We start from the raw sequence: 20,020 nt of genomic DNA on the forward strand, positions 1-20,020 counted from the left end.
TCAGAGAGGATTGCTACTTATATAATCTACACATACTTTCCACAAATTTCATAGGTGTTGTCTTAATGAGCTAACATGCCAACCTAGTATTGTGGTGTCATCAATTTCTGTTTATTCAGCAAAGTGTAAGTCATCAGTTTACAGTTTTTTCAGTCAGAGTAGCTCTTCCTGGCAGTTGTTTAAGTACTGATGTGCTGACAGTCTGGCTCCTGGAGTCTCATCTGATACATGCCTTAATGGATCAAATCTGAAGTCTTTTAACTCCATTACTCCATTTATATAGTCTATAGTTATAAGTACAACACAAGCGAATGCATAATGTGCTAAAATACTAAGTATGTTTAAGGTTTATCAATTTGTGCCTGCAAATCTATGCCATGATTTTTCTCTGCAGTCTGTAATAGGGCAGTAATGGCTCTTTGCAGCGTCACAAGTCCACCGCACACCGAGTTAGTAAATAATTGAAACACATTCTTTCTGCTTTAGCGTCATGGGTATTAATAGCTGAGGCTGCTGCAGAACAGCTACATATAGTCTCTGAGTGTTTTGCTACGCTCTTTTTTTTATTTTGCTTTTATTTAGAGGTCTGTATTATCCAAATGGACATGTTTTTCATTGTCTTTGAGTAAGGTTAGAGGTTTAGCTCTCACATGAATGAACATTTGCTGTTCATTTACTCAACTTTAGGCTATCTGAGATTTTGTTTTTCAGCTGAATATTAAAGAGGATTTTTAGCTGAAACCGTATCTTAAATTGCAAGTTGACTTGTGCTCATTACACAAATATAGATTCCCGCTATTTTAGGATGTGCATTTTAAGCCAATCCTCCTTCCTATTTACTTTGTTTTACAAAGTATTATCTATTTGTTTCGGGGAACAGTTGGTACATAAAGCTTTGTGCTACATTGGCTATTTTTATCAGGCTGAAAAATCAGTCCATAACATTGTCCTGCATCACTTCACAGACAGTGGAAAAGGAATTTGAAAGGACATAACAGCCATACATCATTATATGATTTGGATATCATTGCACATGCAAAGAACTTCCCAGTGTATGACCTCTCAATCCAATCTAGTGTTTATATGTCATATCAGTCACATTAGAAAACCTTTAAGTGACCACTTCCAATTCATTGGAAATATTATTTCTGTCTGAATTGGAATATTGTCTAGATGCAAACTGATTATTCGGTCCATTTAAAGCAAGCTAATGAGGTTTTGAATGAAGCAAAACATTTTCTTAAACAGACACTCATTTCCCTTCATTTTTTCTTGAACAGACACTCATTTCCCTTCATAAGGCATCAGTGCATCATTTGGAGCCACACAAATCATTAATGTTTTGTCTTCTTTGACTTTTAAACTCTACTTTTAATTATGTCCCTTTTACAAGGTGTAAAATAAGTCTCTGATGTCCCTAGAGTGTGTATGTGAAGTTTCAGCTCCAAGTAACCCACAAATAATGTTTTATAACTCTTCAAAACTGCCCCTTTTAGGCTGTAATGCTAATTGTGCCATTTTGGTGACTGTTGCTTTAAATTTAAAAGAGATTGTGCTACCAGGCCTATTTTCAAAAGAAGCCGGAGTTACAAATGCCTGTGTGTCAGCATAGTGGCAGCTTCAAAAACAAGACTATGCTAAGGAGGCAGAGATTGTCACTAATGGGTGGGACTTTGCCCCTCTGATTGCATATACAACAGGGGAATGCCAATCAGTGTTTCTGGAGACTGTTGTTATGAATTCTCATTATAAAAAATAGAATTAATATTTTTTTTATCATTAGAAGCTGGTTATATTCACAGACTGTTGCCACAAAACTGTGTTTAAACCCCTTATAAAGGTGATTTTTGCATAATAGTTCCCCTTTAAATTGCCAGTAACTGTTCTTTAATGAGTGAATAAAAAATTTAATTTTTTGGTGAAGCATCATATTAACACAACCAAGTGTTTGCTAGTCTATAGTTAACGGATCCAGCTATATCCTTCAAACCACATATGTACAATACATGAAATACAAATGATATTCAGATATAGTGATAAACTATATACCTATATGTAGTTATAATTTAGAATTAGAATCAAATACTAAAAACATTTCACAATTATACTAATTATTACATAATTTGAAATGATTACAGACCGCAAAACCCTGTGGACCTCATTGTATTTTATATATATTTGAATACAATATGTATTCAGGTCATTCTCTAACTAATGTGAAAGCCAGTTCCAGGATTCTGCTGATGACACAGCATTTACACAATAGCAGATTTCTCCACTGGTGCATCGACTTATAGAATATAAGCAACATCTCCCAGAAGGCCTTACATACTTGCTGACTTGCTAAAGTATCTCCAAAGCGCAGCTGCTTATTCTAGGAAAAAGACACCAGAAAGAGCAGGTGCAGTCGGCACTGAAAGCAAATGTATGAATTGTTCCCACAGAGTGATATTTTGAGATCGAAGCCTGTCTGATTGGTTGTGTGACTCTGCTTGTGATAGTCTGATCTGAGAACAGGATTGAGTAATGAATGTCTTAGCACAGTGGCTGGTGAATGAGCACTTTTATGATAGTGACTCATCAAAAATAAATGCTTTTATTAAAGTCGTGACAACAAAATAAGGGAAGACGGTAAAATAATTGTTGGTCTGCAATTGCAAGCTGATGTGCACAGACACTTATGATGTGATGTCTGGAGTTTTTCAATCTAGATGTTATGTTTCTAATCAGTATAGGCCCTGTTTTCACCTGGTATTAACATGCATTCAAATGACCAATTATGAATACTTTATTTTGGCATACTTTCTTACAACATGTTTACTGCACATTGTATAAGAAGCCATTTTCACATTTAAACTATCTATTTTCATAGTATTTATATTTAGTTTTTTTGATTTATGGTATCTTTTCTATTATTATAATTTCTCTATTATATATTAGCTACCATTGCTTACTCTTAAAGGATTAGTACCTTTTTAAAATGTATAACTTTTTGATTTATTACATACTAGTGCTTATTAATTAGACACTTCTGTCTAAAAAATAGATTTTAGTTCTTATAGTTTAGCTATTAGTAGCGATTCAATAAATACTTATAGTTTTTATCAGGTAGTAGTACTTATTTATTATGCATTATGATTTTTGTATTGTATCTAAATAACTTGTCTTTTTCATTAATAGTCAGAAAAGTCACTGTAAATCTCAATGAAAAATGTAGCTAGTAAAATAATAATAAAAAAAATCTTACTAGTGATGTATGATATATTATTTAGTATTAGTTGCTAATCAATGAGTACTAGTATTTATTTTATTGGTAAATGTAAATAATAAGTACTAGTATCTAATAAATATGAACTAGTTTCTAAAGAACATGTAAACAAAATCAATTTAATAAGTATCAGTATTTTAAGTACTAATTTAAGATGTAATGATTAAGTCCTGGTTTTCAATAATACATAATAGTATTTTAAATACTGTATTTAATACTGTAATAGTATTTTAAAAAAGTGTTTTACCTGGAAACAATGTAATGGTTACTAGTCACTTTTATATTATACTACGTATGTAATGAACAAGTGCTAATATATAATAAATAAGTACTAGTGTCTATTTAATAGGTATCTCATCAGTATAAGTACTAGTATCTTTTATGAAGGCACTAGTACCTAAATATGCTATAATAGCCATCAAAAAAGTGCTAGTACTTAACAGAATTTATATTAAGGTAGCACTTTATTTTACAGTTCCATTTTGCACTTAATATGTATATAACATGTACATATGTACTACTACTTATATATACTTACTACTTATAATATGTACCTCTGAACCTTAGCTTATATACAGTAATCCATAACTAGGGCCAGACAGAATTTGTGGACATTTTTGCTATTTCTGCAGAGAATTTTGTAAAAAAAAATTGCGGATTTAAGTGGAATTATTTTGGGAGTTTCATAACTAAAAATATTAATATATGAAATAAACAATAATACCTTTTAAACTTTTATTTAATGTTTACAATGCAAATCCAATTAGATCCACTTATTTGGTAAACAAAGCAAGTCTCTTATATAATATATCTACTAAAAGACCGAAAATATTACTTTATAGACTGTATTGTAAATAAATCATCCAAAATGTTCATTCATTCATTTTCTTTTCGGCTTAGTCCCTTTATTAATCCGGGGTCGCCACAGCGGAATGAACCGCCAACTTATCCAGCATATGCTTTATGCAGCGGATACCCTTCTAGCTGCAACCCATCTCTGGGAAACATCCATACATACTCATTCACACTCATACACTACAGACAATTTAGCCTACCCAATTCACCTGTACTACATGTCTTTGGACTGTGGGAGAAACCGGAGGAAACCCACGCGAACGCAAGGCAAACATGCTAGCTCCACACAGAAACGCCAACTGATCCAGCCGAGGCTCGAACCAGCGACCTTCTTGCTGTGAGGCGACAGCACTACCTACTGCGTCACTGCGTCGCCCTGTCCAAAATGTTCATATTAGTCAATAATATTACTGAAATTAATATAAAACTGAATAAATATAAATGTACACACATATTTACATGAGTAAATAAATAGACTCAATCATTGGCTAAAAATCTGCTGAAATCTGCAGATTTCTGAGTGCACAGATTCCATGTGGGCCTACCCATAACTTTCTTAGGTAACTTATATACAGTAACAGTACTTTCTTAGGTAAGCACATACTGTAAGTATACTGTAAAAATATGAGCAACCTATATTCTTATCTAAAAATAAGTACCAATAACAGTAACAGTAAATACTGGTACTAGTAACCATTTGCCATAAACATTTTCACTGTTCCTTTGTTTTAGGTTTTGTTCCAAGCAATTTTCATGCATCAAAAAAGCTAAATCAAATTGTGCACATCTTAAAGTCTGCAACAGGAGTGCATTCATTTGAGTGATTGCTCATTTGTGTCGTGTGTTTCAGTGAACTTCATTCGCTCACCATCAGGCTGGACGCTCCAATGCCACCGAGTCGAGGACAAACATAATTCCACACGCCGATGCTTCCTCGACGGATCCTCTGGCCGACCGCCAGCTCCAGGAAGAAGAGTGGGATGCCAATAAGGATAAGAAGAATGAAGTATGGGACAAGGTAGGCACCTGTAGAGAGACACAACGACACTTGTAAACACAGAGAGTAATGTGCTTTACAGCAGTGTGTTTAATGACCAACACAGCCACGATCAATCAAGCTACTGCACACTTAAATGAAAAAAAAAAAACTTTTTTACATACAATATAATAGCATAAAACATAAACATGTTGCTTTAGCATTACTATTGCTTCTAAAGTATGCATTATAAAGGGGTGACATTTTGTTGTTTGATTTCATTTAAACCTTAAATTTTCCTAATTGCCTGAATATAATTTTGGAAAACATTAAATAATAGTGGGTAGCGCTGTCGTCTCACTGCAAGAAGGTCACTGGTTCGAGCTTGGGCTGGGTCTGCTGGCATTTCTGTGTGGAGTTTGCATGTTCTCCCTGTGTTTGCGTGGGTTTCCTCAGGGTGCTCCGGTTTCCTCCACAAGTCCAAAGACATGCGCTATAAGTGAATTAGGTAAGCGTAATTGTCTGTAGTGTATGTGTGAATAAGAGTGTATGGGTGTTTGCTGGATAAGTTGGCAGTTCATTCCGCAACCACTGATTAATAAAGGGACTAAGCCAAAAAGAAAATGAATGAATGAATGAATGAATGAATAATATGGCCAGACCAATATTGATAAATCTGTCAAGCTAAACAAAATGTATGTATAGATCAAAAATATTGACTGTAGTATGTTTTTATCAAGATTTATCAAGATTCCAAATTACATTTTATAAAGTCGTGAAACACTTTATTTACCAAAAAATCTTCTCAGTGGCATTTAGAAGAAAATTAATTCTGGTATACATATTAAGTGATTATTTAATATACCAAATGACTAATTAAATGTCACAGTAAATCTTTAGGCTTACTTCAAACCACTAGGCTTTGTCAGCAAAAGGTTTGTAAATGTAAAAAATGTAATATATAATAAAATGCGTGATCATTTATATTTACATATTTGAATAATTAGAGATCAGAATAAGTATGTTCATATAAATTTGCCAGTTATGCTGAATGAAGACATTATTCCATCAATATTTTTCGAAAGTATTCTATCGCTTTGACATTTTATATTCTGAATGTTATTTCACCTTGCTTTGATTTAATATGCTTTCTTTTTATATATAATTATTTGTAGGTTTAATTTGTAGTAGACCAGGGGTGCCCAAACTTTTTCTTATGAAGGGCCGCAAACAAAAAGGATTGAGGCTGGTGGGTAAATATAATTGGCATGGGTCATTTCCTAGTTTATTTATTATTTAAAAATAACTAGAAAACATTGCTTAATACAGTATGTTTTTTTATTATTTTTATTTATTTATTTATTATAATTTTTTTTTTACATTTTTATAATGAATTTGTCACAGTAAAAACAATCAATTTATGACAGAATGGAGTTACACTAGTTTTTGCCTTGATTTGCTCACTCATGTCTTCTGCATAGTCCTCTATGCGTCGATTGACATTATTTACATTGTAAAAAATCACATTCATTTAATGGACCCTTTTCACAAGTCTGTTACGATGCATTTAACCGTCATCAGCATCTTAAATCTTTTAAAGTTTTTAATATTTAAAAAGCAAAAAGATGTGAACATTTATATGTATTTATGTATGTATTATATCATCTTTGCTTCAAATTACAAAAAACTAATTACCACTTGTGTGAGAGGTTTCTTTATTCTCTCCTCTGGCTGCCATTATCAGTCTCACACAATTTCTTTCCTTTTTCCGAATGTCTTTATAACAAAATTGTGCAGTTTTTCTTTTATTATTTGAGCAAATAAGATTGTAAAAAAAATATTTGTTGTTCTCTCACATTCACAGCGCTCTAAGTTTTCCCAACTATGACGACTTTCGCTACCGAGAAACCCGTAAATGTGAAAAGGGTCTATTGTAACATTTCAAACTTAGTTTCTGATGTAGACACATGTCATTGACCGACATACAGAGTAGATATAGAGTCCCAAAGTGTAGGTTAAACCGTTATAAGAAATCCTTTGTACCTGTATCAGTGGGTTTATTTAATAAGAGTCTATCTTAATTACCATTATAAATTTTGTAACTGTTGTATTTTGTATTGTTTTTAGTGAATGTCTGCAGCAATATGGCGATGCCCATAACAAATTTCCTGTCAAGGACAATAAAGTTTTACTACTACTACTACTACTACTACTACTACTACTACTACTACTACTACTACTACTACAGTACTTTTTATATCAGATATACTTAATTAACCTTTTGTTTTTAAATTTACTAACATTAACTTGTTTTAAAACACCATGTTTCCTTTGCCTAGTGATATTAACACATGCAGATATAATTTCTCATTTTCAAATCAATCTATTTTTCCCTGAAGAAGGAAGATGTTTTTTAAAAATGTATAAAATAAATAAAACCGAACATTAATTCGGGACAAAAAAGGGCAAAAATAGTGCAGTAGATGTGAAAGATCTATATTTATAGGTTTCCTAGCTCTTTATGTTTCTGTTTTGATTACATTAAAAAAGCTTAAATTCACTTAACCACTGATAATTCAGCTTTTTCCTTGAAAAAAATATGCATTCATGCAAAATAGATGACTTGTCAAACCATTTAAAACATTCAGCTTAATTTAAAACCTATACAACAACATTTAGGCTGAATGAAATGAATCATATTCAAGTACCACAAGAGCAATGCTGTATTAGTTTCATGCCTCAGTCGTCATGTTTTGTTTTGCCTAAATGTGCATGCTAAATTTCAACCACCCATATGCAGCAGATGGTTTCTGCTATAGGCTAATGAAAGCCTGAGTCTCGGCAGGCATCAATGAATGAACGTACAGACAACAGAATAAAACAGCAAGTCACGCCGCTGACGTCAAAGCAGCTCCATGGTGACGAAGAGTTTGGTCTGAGCAAAAGCAGTCTCTGTTTGAAGTCAAAGAACAATCCTGAAATAACCTCTTTTGTAGAATCCGAGTGCACATTGCTGGCGGATGACCATAAATTCATCCTCTCGGGAGCATATAAGTGTAATTAGAGCCAGGGATGATCACAGAACAGCCCTTCCTTGGCCTCTGTTTATGAAGAACGACTGCTTGTTATCAGTTTGATTACAGCTTTTCTTTTGTGTTCTGTGGAGGCTTTTTGTCTGTGCTTTATTTATGCATACGACTAATAAAAGGAAACAGCGGGTCTTGCTTGGAAAAGAGGAGATTGGAGGGAAGAGAAAGGCATGGATGGACAGATGGAGGAGAGAAAATGGAGAGAGTATGAGAGCGTAACGGAAACAAGGCCTTCTGGGAAAGATTTATAATCACTAGACGAGCAAAGACAAGATATGATGAGCTAATTAAGGAGTCAGGTTTCACTTTCAGTAAGATTATCCTGTTCCGTTTTGAAGCTTTTTTTTACGGTATAATGATATGATGATATATATAGACTTCATATAAATAAATGTACTTGTTGTCTTCAGTAGAGCATTAAAGAAGATTGTTTAGCTGACACTGTGATCTCTGGTGATTCAAATGCAAGTAAATGGCTGTCAGCACCTTTAGAGCCACAAAACATATACAGGCAAAACAAAATTAATACCTGTGGCACCAGGCAATACACTGAGTGTGAAACAACATGAAATAGCACATTTCAGATTAAAGGAGGATATGAACCATGAAAAATAGTCTAAGCAACCTAGGAACAATGACGACAGTAAAATTATGACGTAGATTCACAATTCAAGACTGTACCAGCCTTGAATTTACCATTTTAAACAGCTCGTATAACATCGGCTGCCCTAAATAACACACACTGCTACCCTCTGCTTAATAAATTTAGAGGAACCACAGCACACAAGGCACTCAACTGACCCAAAAAAGTCTGTCTCAGTGGAAATTTTACAGAGCTTAAGAAAATAATAAAAAAGCGAAAACATTAGAGAGGTAGATATCACAAACTTATAAATGTAAACTAAATGTTATAATAATAATAGTAATTTACTCACTCTCACGTCATTCCAAATAAGCAAAAACTTTTGTATTCATGGAACAAAATGTGAAGTTTTGTACAATATCAAACATAGATTAGACTTGTGTGCTTGCAAGTCTTTTAAAAAAGAAGCTTTATATGAAAAATGTATACATTTATATTGATATTTTTAAATAAATGCTTCCATTTAATGCACTTTAGATTTAACCAAAAGGAACTTTTCATCCACAGTCCACAGTTTAGGTCACTACGAAAATGATGTTTAAAAAATAACATACAATGCAAACAATATTACATGTGGATACATTTCCAGACCCAGTTCTCTGTATTATAGAAGCAGTTATGCCACAAACATATTCACAAAACCAGCTTGCTTGATCCATTTAGTAACCAAACTGACTGATCCAGTTCTTGAGCACTGACTGAATGATCCTATTACTACTTCGGTTTCTAAAACCAATGAAAGTCTAAAAGGTTATACATTTAATTTGAAACTCAATTTGAAACATTGAAATGTGTATCTAATCTTCTGCAGCCTCAGTTTTGTCAATTTAATTAACTTTTGAGAATGTTGCTTTAAGTAGTAGGTAATTTTGGGCACTTTTTGTTACTTTTTATGAATACTATGAATTTGGACATAACACTCAGCATTCTGCTATATACTACATAGTATGGAAGCTTGCATATTAGGACGCAGGGAATGGTTAACTCACTGGAGGAAAAGATTATCAAAGAATAGCACAGTCACACAAAGCCATTGTTTTGCAAATACATATGGTTGAGATATAGTTGAAATTTAGCTTACATGCTGTACTGAAAACATTTGGGATGCTTTATATGGTTTTTTTCTGGACCGCTGATATGCAAGTTAAGTGTAGAGAAAGTGATTTTTTTTTGTTGTTGTTGTTGCAGGATTTGGAACGAGTTCAAGGTTTTCATGTAGTTTGGGGAATACACAATGTGTGTGGGCACTGCTGCTGAAATCAATCTCTTGTTTGCTTTAAGAAATGCACATTATTCTGCAGCATGTGTCATCCAAATGAACTTCAGGACTAGCATTTTCCACAGTGTTTTCTATTAATGCAACTACAAAAATGCACTGACCATACAGATTTTTTGCATCTTATGACAGCCTAAATTTCACTCATTTAGTCGTGTTTGGTTGTTTATTTATTGGATTCAAATGAGTTTGTAAATTAAAAGCTCTAGATGCTGGAGTAATTCTAAAGCGCGTATTTACTGATAGGTTTAACAAATTGCCTGAAAGATTAAATTAGTGCTTGGGGATCATGGTGATTTTTTTAGTAGCCCGATGGAAGAAATGTTCTTTTACTGCTCAACTACCACATGAAATCAGTGCAAAACACTACTTGACGGTTCTCATATTGAGAAAAAATGTTGCACTGAAAACATTTGTGCATTTTTGACAGTTAAAAACTCAAGTGCACATTTGTTGTTATTGCATGTATAAATATGACCAATGATTTAACAAATTATTTTGCAATATTTTGTAATTGTGACAGAAATGCTCTTTTTTTTTGGGTAGTGTTGTAAGCAAGACCATCTATGCTGAAACCTATCAGGACTAGGATGTGCTGAGACCAAGATAAAACCAAATTCTTGAGAGGTTGAGACCAAGACCAAGACTCTGAGAAGCTGAGTTCAATACAAAAACAAATCTTTAATGTGTTGAGACCAAGGGTTCGTTCTTCGTACCTCTCTCTCTCTCTCTCTCTCTCTCTCTCTCTCTCTCAATTTTTTTTTAACTATTTTACTATTTTCCCAAGTGTACTTACTACTGCAAGAAAATATCAGCATTTGGTACATGCTTTTAGTATTACCTTTGCTTGAAATGACCCGATCTAATCCTGTTTATATAAAATAAGCCTGCTCCCGAGCAGGTTTGAGCAACCAGACCAGCTATGACAACATCTCTCGGATGAATTTTAAAGAACGAAATGATCCTGAATCATGTAAAATCGTCAATAACAATATCCAGAACTCCAACAAACTCTAAATTTACTGAAAGATAATTCTACTCATTTGAAAAGAGTTTTGAACTCAGTGTTGAAGGTAATGAGCTAATTAAATACCTCGTTACCTCAAGTTAAATGGGGTAATTTTACAGTACTCATATACATCAGTTTTTTAACTCAAATGGTTTGTAGCAATCGGTTTCCTCAAACGGTTTGAGTTGCCTTAACTTATCGGGTTTTACAGTACTCAGTTGGTTTGAGTTCTTTTCATTTATTGGGTTTTACTATGCTCAAATTGCTTTTACTCAAATGGATTAGGTTCATATTACTAATTAGTATTAGTTTTTAAACTTAAATGTTTTTTTGCAATCAGTTTCCACAAATGGTTTGAGTTACATTCACTTTTGGGGTTTTACAGTGTATCAGATGATTAATAAGAGTTTGGGAAAAACAGGCCAATTGGAACAAAATACGGAGATTGTGACATTCCACACTGATTCATTAACATGCACAGCCCCAGCAGTGTTTCATTGGCCACAATGTTTCCTGTTTCCTAGTGAATTTACAACAATGATAATTTATTTCTGCTTATTTTCTAAATAAAAAAATATTAGGTTTCATATGAATGTAGAAAACTTATTCAGAAAAATAGATCAGCTTTAAGTTCAAGAACTATTTAAACAATGTATCAATGCATCTTATAAAAAATGGTTTCAGATCTGCATTGTCTCAAGACCAATCTTACTATAACAATGATTTCGAATGAACTATCCTTTTAGCCTCAAAGCAGTTAAAAATCCACATCATCAATGAGTTACTCACCTCCTCCATTCTTCTGGCAAAGATAAGGGAAGCGCCACACGTTACCCAGGCCCACAGAGAAGCCCACCTGGGCAAGGATGTACTGCAGTTTACTGTTCCACGCAGGGCGACCGTCCTCCAGATCAGGAGAGATGTCGGGTTTGCCTATGGGTGGAGCGCTTCCTCCTGTCATGTTCATGCTCATCTGACTGCTCTTGTAGTCCATGGGGGCCTCCAGCGCCAGGAGGTCGGCCACAGACTCCGTGACAGGCTCATTACTGTGCTCGCGCTGAGTCACTTTACTGCTTTTGGGCATGGCTGTGCCGTTATTGTGGTTATCCCGACAATTAAAGGTGTTAAAGGAAAGCAGGAGAGAACAGAGGTCACAATAACTTGCCTTTTGGCTTGAAGCAGGTGTGGAGGATGAAGGTTTGTGCTCCTGTGAAAAAAAACGAAAACATGAGAAATGAAAACATGAGAAATCAGGCCACCAAGACCTGACTAGCAGGGTCATTATATAGAACAAGTCATCATCCAAATGATGTGTTGCATTGCACAAAATCATTTCTGGCAAATCTTATTTTGGAACTCATGTCTAAATATTATTTTGATTTAATTTTTTGAAATCCTACTGTTAGATTCATGTAGAGTCAAAACAATAATTTACAAAATATGAAACAACTTTTTTTATTTTAATATATCATAAAATTAATTTCTTCAAAAGCATCTTAGCAACAAAAAGCATTTTTGTTTCAAATGCAAGTACAGTATGAAGAAAGTTATTGCAGATTTGGACTGAGTTGCGCTTTTGTATTCGTTGTGCATTTTGAGAAATGTGTGGGCACCACTGCTGAAATCAAGCTCTTGTTTGTCTTGCACGTTATTCTGCTACATGTGTCATCCAAACTAATTTATGAACCCAACAGTATTTTGTTCTTCCTTTACAAAAGAACTAAACATTAACATTGACACTGCATTTTCAGAAAGCATGAATTGCTCTCTCTACATTGCCCAAGGCTGTTGCTTAAGGTTCCAAAACGCTGTTACAATATATTAAAGCCAACATTTTCTGCTAGGTCTAGCAGAGCAACACTGACTAGACACAATTAACTAAACACAATTAACTGAAGTGTAAATTAGTTTTTTTAATTAGTCTTAAATTATAATTATCAGGAGCCCATTGTAAGCAATGTTGGTTTAGTGTAAACTAACAGATGAAATCTGAGCAAAACACAGACTGAAGATTAAAAAAAGAAGCAGCCACTGCCTAGCTTTTAATCAAAACCACAGGGCCGCTTTTTCATGATAATATGGGAGAGGTGATGCATGAGCTGAGATTTTTATCTCTGGAGTGACTTGGGAATGTGGCAACAAAGCCACCATCTTTGCTCTTGCCATCTTTGTTTATCTTTGGTAATGAGAAGCAGCCTGAAGCGCTGAAAAATCTATACAGCTTATCTCAAACAACAAGAGGGTAAAAAACGCTGCTGTGTTGCTAGGCGATGCCCACCCACTGCCCATCACAACGTACAAACCGCAGTTCAGAAAGACTCATAATGCACTCAGGTCCATTTTGACCCAAAAGAGAACGCAACAAAGGACATTCACACAACACAAGATAAATTCAAACATACATAAACCTTTACCTTTCCTAAATCACTGCAGTTATACTTTTTTTATTCAAATATTTATTTCATACGGACTTACGGTTTCATAAGACATTTCATTTTGGTTAAGGTTTTGTCTTGGTTGCCTTCAGTGACCGAGATCAAAGATAGCTTTAGGACAAAAAAATAGGCAATTTCTTTTTTTACTTAAACTTAATTGTGTTTTTAGTAAACATGCAATAGCAGAATTCCTCAACATTGACTTGTTCAATGTGTATAGCATGGTTGATAACAATATGAAACAAAATAAAATTACAGATTATATATGTACACACATACAAACACACATATATGAATATAAACCTATATGCATACAGAAACCTGTAAGTATATAAGTATAAAAGGAAAAAACTATATAATGTCAGAGAAGTACATAAAGGAAATAAGTGTGTAACAAAATAATTGTAAAAGATTAAACAGAAAAAAAAAATTTGTTGTATAACTTAATCATTTCTTCTACACCATTATATTAAATCACATAGGTTTTAATAATGGAGATCAAAGGATCATGTATTTTGTTCCAATGAAGAATTGTTGAAATCATTGCTCTGTTAATTAAGGAAGTGGATTCCTCTAGTCCATGGATATCCAAACTGGGTCCTGGAGGGCTGGTGTTCTGCAAAGTTAAGTTTCAATCCCAATCAGACACACCTGAACCAGCTAATAAAGCTCTTACTAGGCATACTAAAAACATTCTTGTAGGTGTGTTGAGGCAAGTTGGAGCTAAAATTTGCAGGACACCGGCCCTTCAGGACCAAGTTTGGACTCCCCTGCTCTAGTTGAACAATGTCTATAAAATAGAATAACCATTGCTAAATTGACAGGAGATTAGGAGGGAACCAGGGACTGATTATTGTTTATTTTTGCAACTGTTAATCCTGAGAAAAAAAGATTCATTTTTGATTCAAAGTCAGGGTTATTGAAGAATTATCATTTAATAGGAAAAGGCAAGATTCAGAGTCAATGGTTATTTCCAAAATTTGCAAGATGGTGAAGACGTAACCCAAAAATTGTAGATTGGGAGACAGGTGAAGAAATCAGTTTCATTCTAAAACATTTTAGAGGTGTATAATAAATTCTGTATTCTGTATTTTAGTTTATCAATTGGTGGGCAGGATTTTTAGATGAAACTGAAATATTTTGCCAAATTAAATCCCAATCAAAGCTTTGATTCTGCTCTTCAAGTTCTCTGTCCAGTATGGCAATTTTATAAATAATGCATCATTCGGTCTAAACAGACTTGTAATGCAAAGATAATCTACAGATGCTTTATAAGGGTTAATATCAAACAAACCAGCCTGATCTCACAAGAAAACCTATGTATTTTACGTTTTGTCAGTTTAGTGGCTAATTCGTACAAAATTGTACGATTTTAAAAAGGAAGCGTGGCACCTAAACCCACACCTAACCGTCATTGGGGGATAAGCAAATCGTACAAAATTGTACGAATTAGGTTGTACGAATTCATACGAATTAGCCACTAAATCAAAAAGTTACAAATTGCCATGAGATTGTGTTGAACAAACCCACAATTAGCACTTGTATTGTATTTTTGTGACATTGTCAGTGATTATAGACCATCAATGGACCATCGCAAGCTGAGTCTGAACTTTTACACCCACTGTGAAATTTTGCAGTGTTGAAGTCCCAAACAGCTTGTCTGGGCGGCAGGCCAGTCAGTTCAACGTCATCATTATGGAGAGGATTATATTTCAGTAGGGAGCAAACTAGACCTGAAGAATGCTGCTCACCCTGTGCTCAGTCAGTCCCAATTTGCTGTGTATTAAGCACAAGGGTGCTGATCACTCATAATGCAGTGAACGTGCTCAGTCAGCTGATGCTGAGGAATTCAACAAACACAAGCAAATCTGAGCCTCTCTGCTGGTGGTTACATTTTCACCATTTTGGCCATGATTATAATATATAATGCAGATCAGATCATTTCTTTAATAGTAATAGTCCATATAGATAAATATCCTGGTGAGCCAACGGCACGTTATAATGTGAAATGCACATATTTTATCTGTCCGAGTTGCTAGGCAATGGAGCTTGATGAAATTCTCACATCTCTGCTTCCTGTGAACCTGCATGCTCACTATATGAGAACAGTGAGTGGCAGCTCGTCTGTTCACTGCTCCAAATTTACACAGATCCTTGAAATACACAAGACGGGTCATGAGAATCACGGTTCAAATTTAGCAAGCAATCATTCCGTACCATATTTACGATTCAGAAAATGGCCGAAATGACACAGTGATGATGTCAACTTAAAGTTGAGCAGCTGCAAAGATAATCATGGTAATTATCAGGCAATCTCTCATCTTTTATAATGTTTTTAATTTGAAGAAGTACATGAATAGTACTCTCTCTCCTTCTCTCTCTATCTCTGTGAGTGTGTGATTGTTTATTTTTACAGTACTGTAATTGTTTCACTACGATAATTGCTTAAGTGAGCATATACTGTGAAGAAAAATTCTGCTCACACATTGCCAGAACAGAATAAAGAACAATAAACTGAAGGCAGAGATTATGTAAGCCTCTCTGGGTGGTTGACACAAAAAAAGACATTTGGGAAATTAACTAGATGTTCAGTGCATTTTATCATATTATCTTCAGTAAAACTTAACATTAAAAGAATGAGATCTAAAAAATGCTTGTTGGTTCAACCCAAAACGTAATCTGATGATTGGGTTTGTCCATTTTTCTCTTAAATTTGCTTTGAAACAACCTAGTATTTATAGTAAATGTTGCTGATTGTTTTATTTACAGGGCACCTATTTTACCCCTTTATCAAGATTTAAGATATACATCTTTTGTGTCTCCAGAATGTGTCTGTAAAGTTTCAGCTCAAAACACCCATCAGATTATTTATTATATCTTTAAGAACATTGGAATTTTCTGCTCTTAATACAATGTAGCTGTTATTGTTGCCTGTGCCTTTAATGCTAGTTCTCCCCACCCATCGTTCCTACGTGCCTGTCAGAGTGTGCCTCAATCTTCGCCTCGGCTGCATCAAATAAACAGCATAGTGACGCAGAAAGCAGATCTCACGTAACGTTTGTGAGAAATACTACAGTAAGAACTTTCCCAATGATTATTTGATGTATTTGTTGTAGAGTTGCAATGATGAGTCACACAATGTCGTTACAAAATTCACACACACAGACACACACACAAAGGGTGCACATTTAACTTTGCAATGTTTTTGCACTGCAAATGTGACAGGATACACGTTAATATCCACTGCTGTATACTGTAGATCCGTTATGTTAATGTACAAAATAAACCCGATTTAACATCCACAAACCGGGATTGAAGCGTCTTCTTTTATAATTGTACTGACATGCAGCTGTGGTGATAAAGTAAAAACGGTAAAATCGCTGTAATTCATTACAAACGTGCACTGTTTTAAAAAAGCTTTAAACTTGTAAAACTCATTCTTGATCACATTTGATAATCACAGAGAGCTGAACAGATCTTTTAATCCCAGTTGCTTTGCGCATGTCTTGTCTTGTTGATATGATTATACGCGTTACTATGGAAACATGTTAATATGTGACTTTCATCAATTCGGTGGGCAGGGAAACCGCATTCCTACACCATGTTGCGGTGGGCCTCAAAATGAGAGGGATTTGGATCCTATTTTAATATCAGGAAATTTTAAAAAAGAGCCTTACTGTCTTTATATGACCCCAATATGACTGTGGACACACTAAACAGTTCTGTCCAAACAGCTTACAAAAGATGATTTTCATCATAGGTGCCCTTTAAAGTCTGCATGAACCAGAAGTTGTTAAAACCTTTATTTTAGTTTGTTGATGTACTTCCAACTCAAACAGAATACTGAATGAATGATGGGGCTTACTTTATACGCATCATTCCCTCATAGCAAACTAACAGTAAGAGGGGCAGGGTTAAGAGTCTTGTGACTAAAGCTGTCAAACTGATGTCAGCAGAGAAGGACCACCACTAGACGCAGAAGCAAATGGTCAGACTTTGATTGAAGATTACCAAAACAAACATTTTTATTCAGGGGATTAAAGTACACAGATTAATTGTTCACCTAAAGAATCACAATGTGCGCTAGGTAAATAGACATTGTAAATATGTACATATATAATTGTCTTAATTATGTATTCATTTGACATATATAAATACTATGTTTTAACAGTGTTTACAAATGTTTGTCATGTCAAAAGTTGCTTTACAGAACAAAAACATGAAATGCAAATGTGAAATTAGGCCAGAAGAGATTAGCTTTGAATGTTCTGTTGACTTTTAAGTTTTTATGAGCCAAGCCTCAACATGATTCTGACTGATTAAATCTATCTTAAGATTGCATTTATTTTATTGGCTGTAGCATTCATTTCATGAGAAGCAAAGCAATCTGTTGACATGGAAGCCAAGGCAGGCACTGGCACAAACAGATGGGGTGTTGAACAGTAATAGGGCTATGGTACAATGTCGTTAGTTTTACAAATATATTCATATTCATTTTGTAGCTGTGTTTAACCAAGCCGACAATCCCAAAGCAATTTGTCAAATGAGTAAACGATACTACAAATGTTGTTGATTAAAAAGTGCTTTACTGTTCAAATACAGGCCTATAAAAATTAAGTTACAAATTAAGTAACTAAGACATTGTTTATAATTGGATTAGCCATTTCATGTATTGAGTAAAAAGTCAATATTTTAGTCAATATGTCTTCAGACCTCTAAAACCCACAAATCAACTACGTCTTGATGCAAACTTCTACTGTATTGCCTAATGCTATGCTATACCAAATGTATACCTTCATATTCACTTTTAAAATTTAATTATCTACAGCACAAAACATTAAAACGAGTAGCGTAATTAAATCACGTGATGTTCGTCAAGTTGGAGTAACGGCTCCAGCATCACCTGAGGATGCGCCTGACTGCAGTCACGGACATTGATATAGCATTCACCTGTACCCTCCCTCATGCACTCATCTTTCAACACAAATCGACACGAGCAAAACGCATACGATAGTTTAAAAACACAAACACGTGGACCCCGCGGGGCTTCATGTTGTCAGGTATGTAAAGGGTACCACGCGTCGAGCAGCATCCTCAAGGTCAAATATTTGTGTCACGCTGACCTAAAACTGACGCGCGTCTGATAACATGACAAACCTCCTAAATAACAAACAACTGACTAGTAATTGCTGCTGTGAATTATCGACACAAACCTCGCGCAGCGTGACAAAACGATCTAAACATGACTGGAATACCAAGCAAGTTGGCACAACGCAATCATCGATGAAAAATGTATCGCGCCTTCCATCATCACGGGTGCTAGAAGAAGAGAAACCAAAATCACTCACCTAACTGATCGGAATCAGATGCAGATGTGCTCATTTAGATCTCAATGAGTGTTAATAGCACGAAGAATCAGTTTGACTGCTCCCGTAGAATGATTCCTGGTTGAGACAGTTGATGTGCCGTTTCCGTGCTCACGACTGAACCTGTCCAGAAATGCGCAGAGTGAGTGAGCGCGCCGCCTGACGCAAAGCCCACCGCGCACTATTGTGTTCTCCGTCAGCCCAAAATAGTAACTTTGGGGTCACGCTAACACATCCGTGGGCGTTGTCCGCGATAACGCTTCTAACCAACCCTCTCTTTGAGAGGGTCCTCAAGCGGTTAAATTTCAAAGCGCAACTTATGTCTCCTTTACGCGATTGGCAGAGAGTGAATTACTATAGGTGTGCGCATGAGTCACGAACGCGTTCGTACGTCAGCAAGCGCGTAATGTGCGCATCCCATCCCGTCCAAATTCTGATGAAATACCTTTTGGCGATTGCAAAGTAAATTCTAAACGTCCTGTCATTGAAAAAGCTGTCCAGAGGTGTCCTGGGTTGTATGATTATGTCTTATTTAGTTCGAGATAAGCTTGTTTCCCACGTTTCAAATCAATAAACTCCATTATAAACCCGTCAACGCGGTGAGAAATGACACTGGTTAAAATCTAGAGCTCTATTGATGCCTTTTCTCCTCCCAGAAATGTCAGTGTGCGCCATCAGAAAGGCTATTTCTTCTCACATGCGGATGAGTCTGATTGTGTCTAGCTCATTCTTCTTCTTGACATTGGAGGATTTATATTGTCCTTGGTTCTGGCTGGTCTGGCTCAATTGAGTTTCTTTTCAATTTTGTGGTGTGAATTGAGATGGATATCGCAGATGGCTGATTAATGTCTTCAGCAGATGTTTTATAAAGGCATCCCATTAGTCACACGTCTGCACGCCTCTAAAGATTTAGAAAGCATCTCTTAAAATGTAAAATACTAATTTAAAAAAATTCTAATAATAATAAATTACAGTAAATCAGTTCTACAGTATTTTTCGAGTCCGATGAATCTTGTGATCTAAAAAGGATTTTAAAAAGCACAATCCTAGAGGGTGATGGCTCAATTCTCGACTCTGAATGTTTAGTCCTGTGGGTGGGAGAT

General features: G+C 35.1%; 1 protein-coding gene across 1 annotated transcript in view; it reads right to left on the bottom strand.

Moving 5' to 3' along the window:
• slc6a17 (solute carrier family 6 member 17) overlaps positions 1–19,302 on the bottom strand; it is a 37,833-nt gene extending 18,531 nt beyond the window's left edge. Inside the window, exons 1-3 of the mRNA XM_056463620.1 lie at positions 18,900–19,302; positions 11,906–12,323; positions 4,992–5,149 (exon numbers count right to left, since the gene is read on the bottom strand). Coding sequence (XP_056319595.1) covers positions 4,992–5,149; positions 11,906–12,200 — 453 coding nt within the window. The 5' untranslated portion in view covers positions 12,201–12,323; positions 18,900–19,302. The remainder of the gene's footprint in view (positions 1–4,991; positions 5,150–11,905; positions 12,324–18,899) is intronic.
• Positions 19,303–20,020: the final 718 nt, after the last annotated feature.

This window comes from Danio aesculapii, chromosome 8 (assembly GCF_903798145.1).
Source record: "Danio aesculapii chromosome 8, fDanAes4.1, whole genome shotgun sequence".
NCBI lineage: Eukaryota > Metazoa > Chordata > Actinopteri > Cypriniformes > Danionidae > Danio > Danio aesculapii.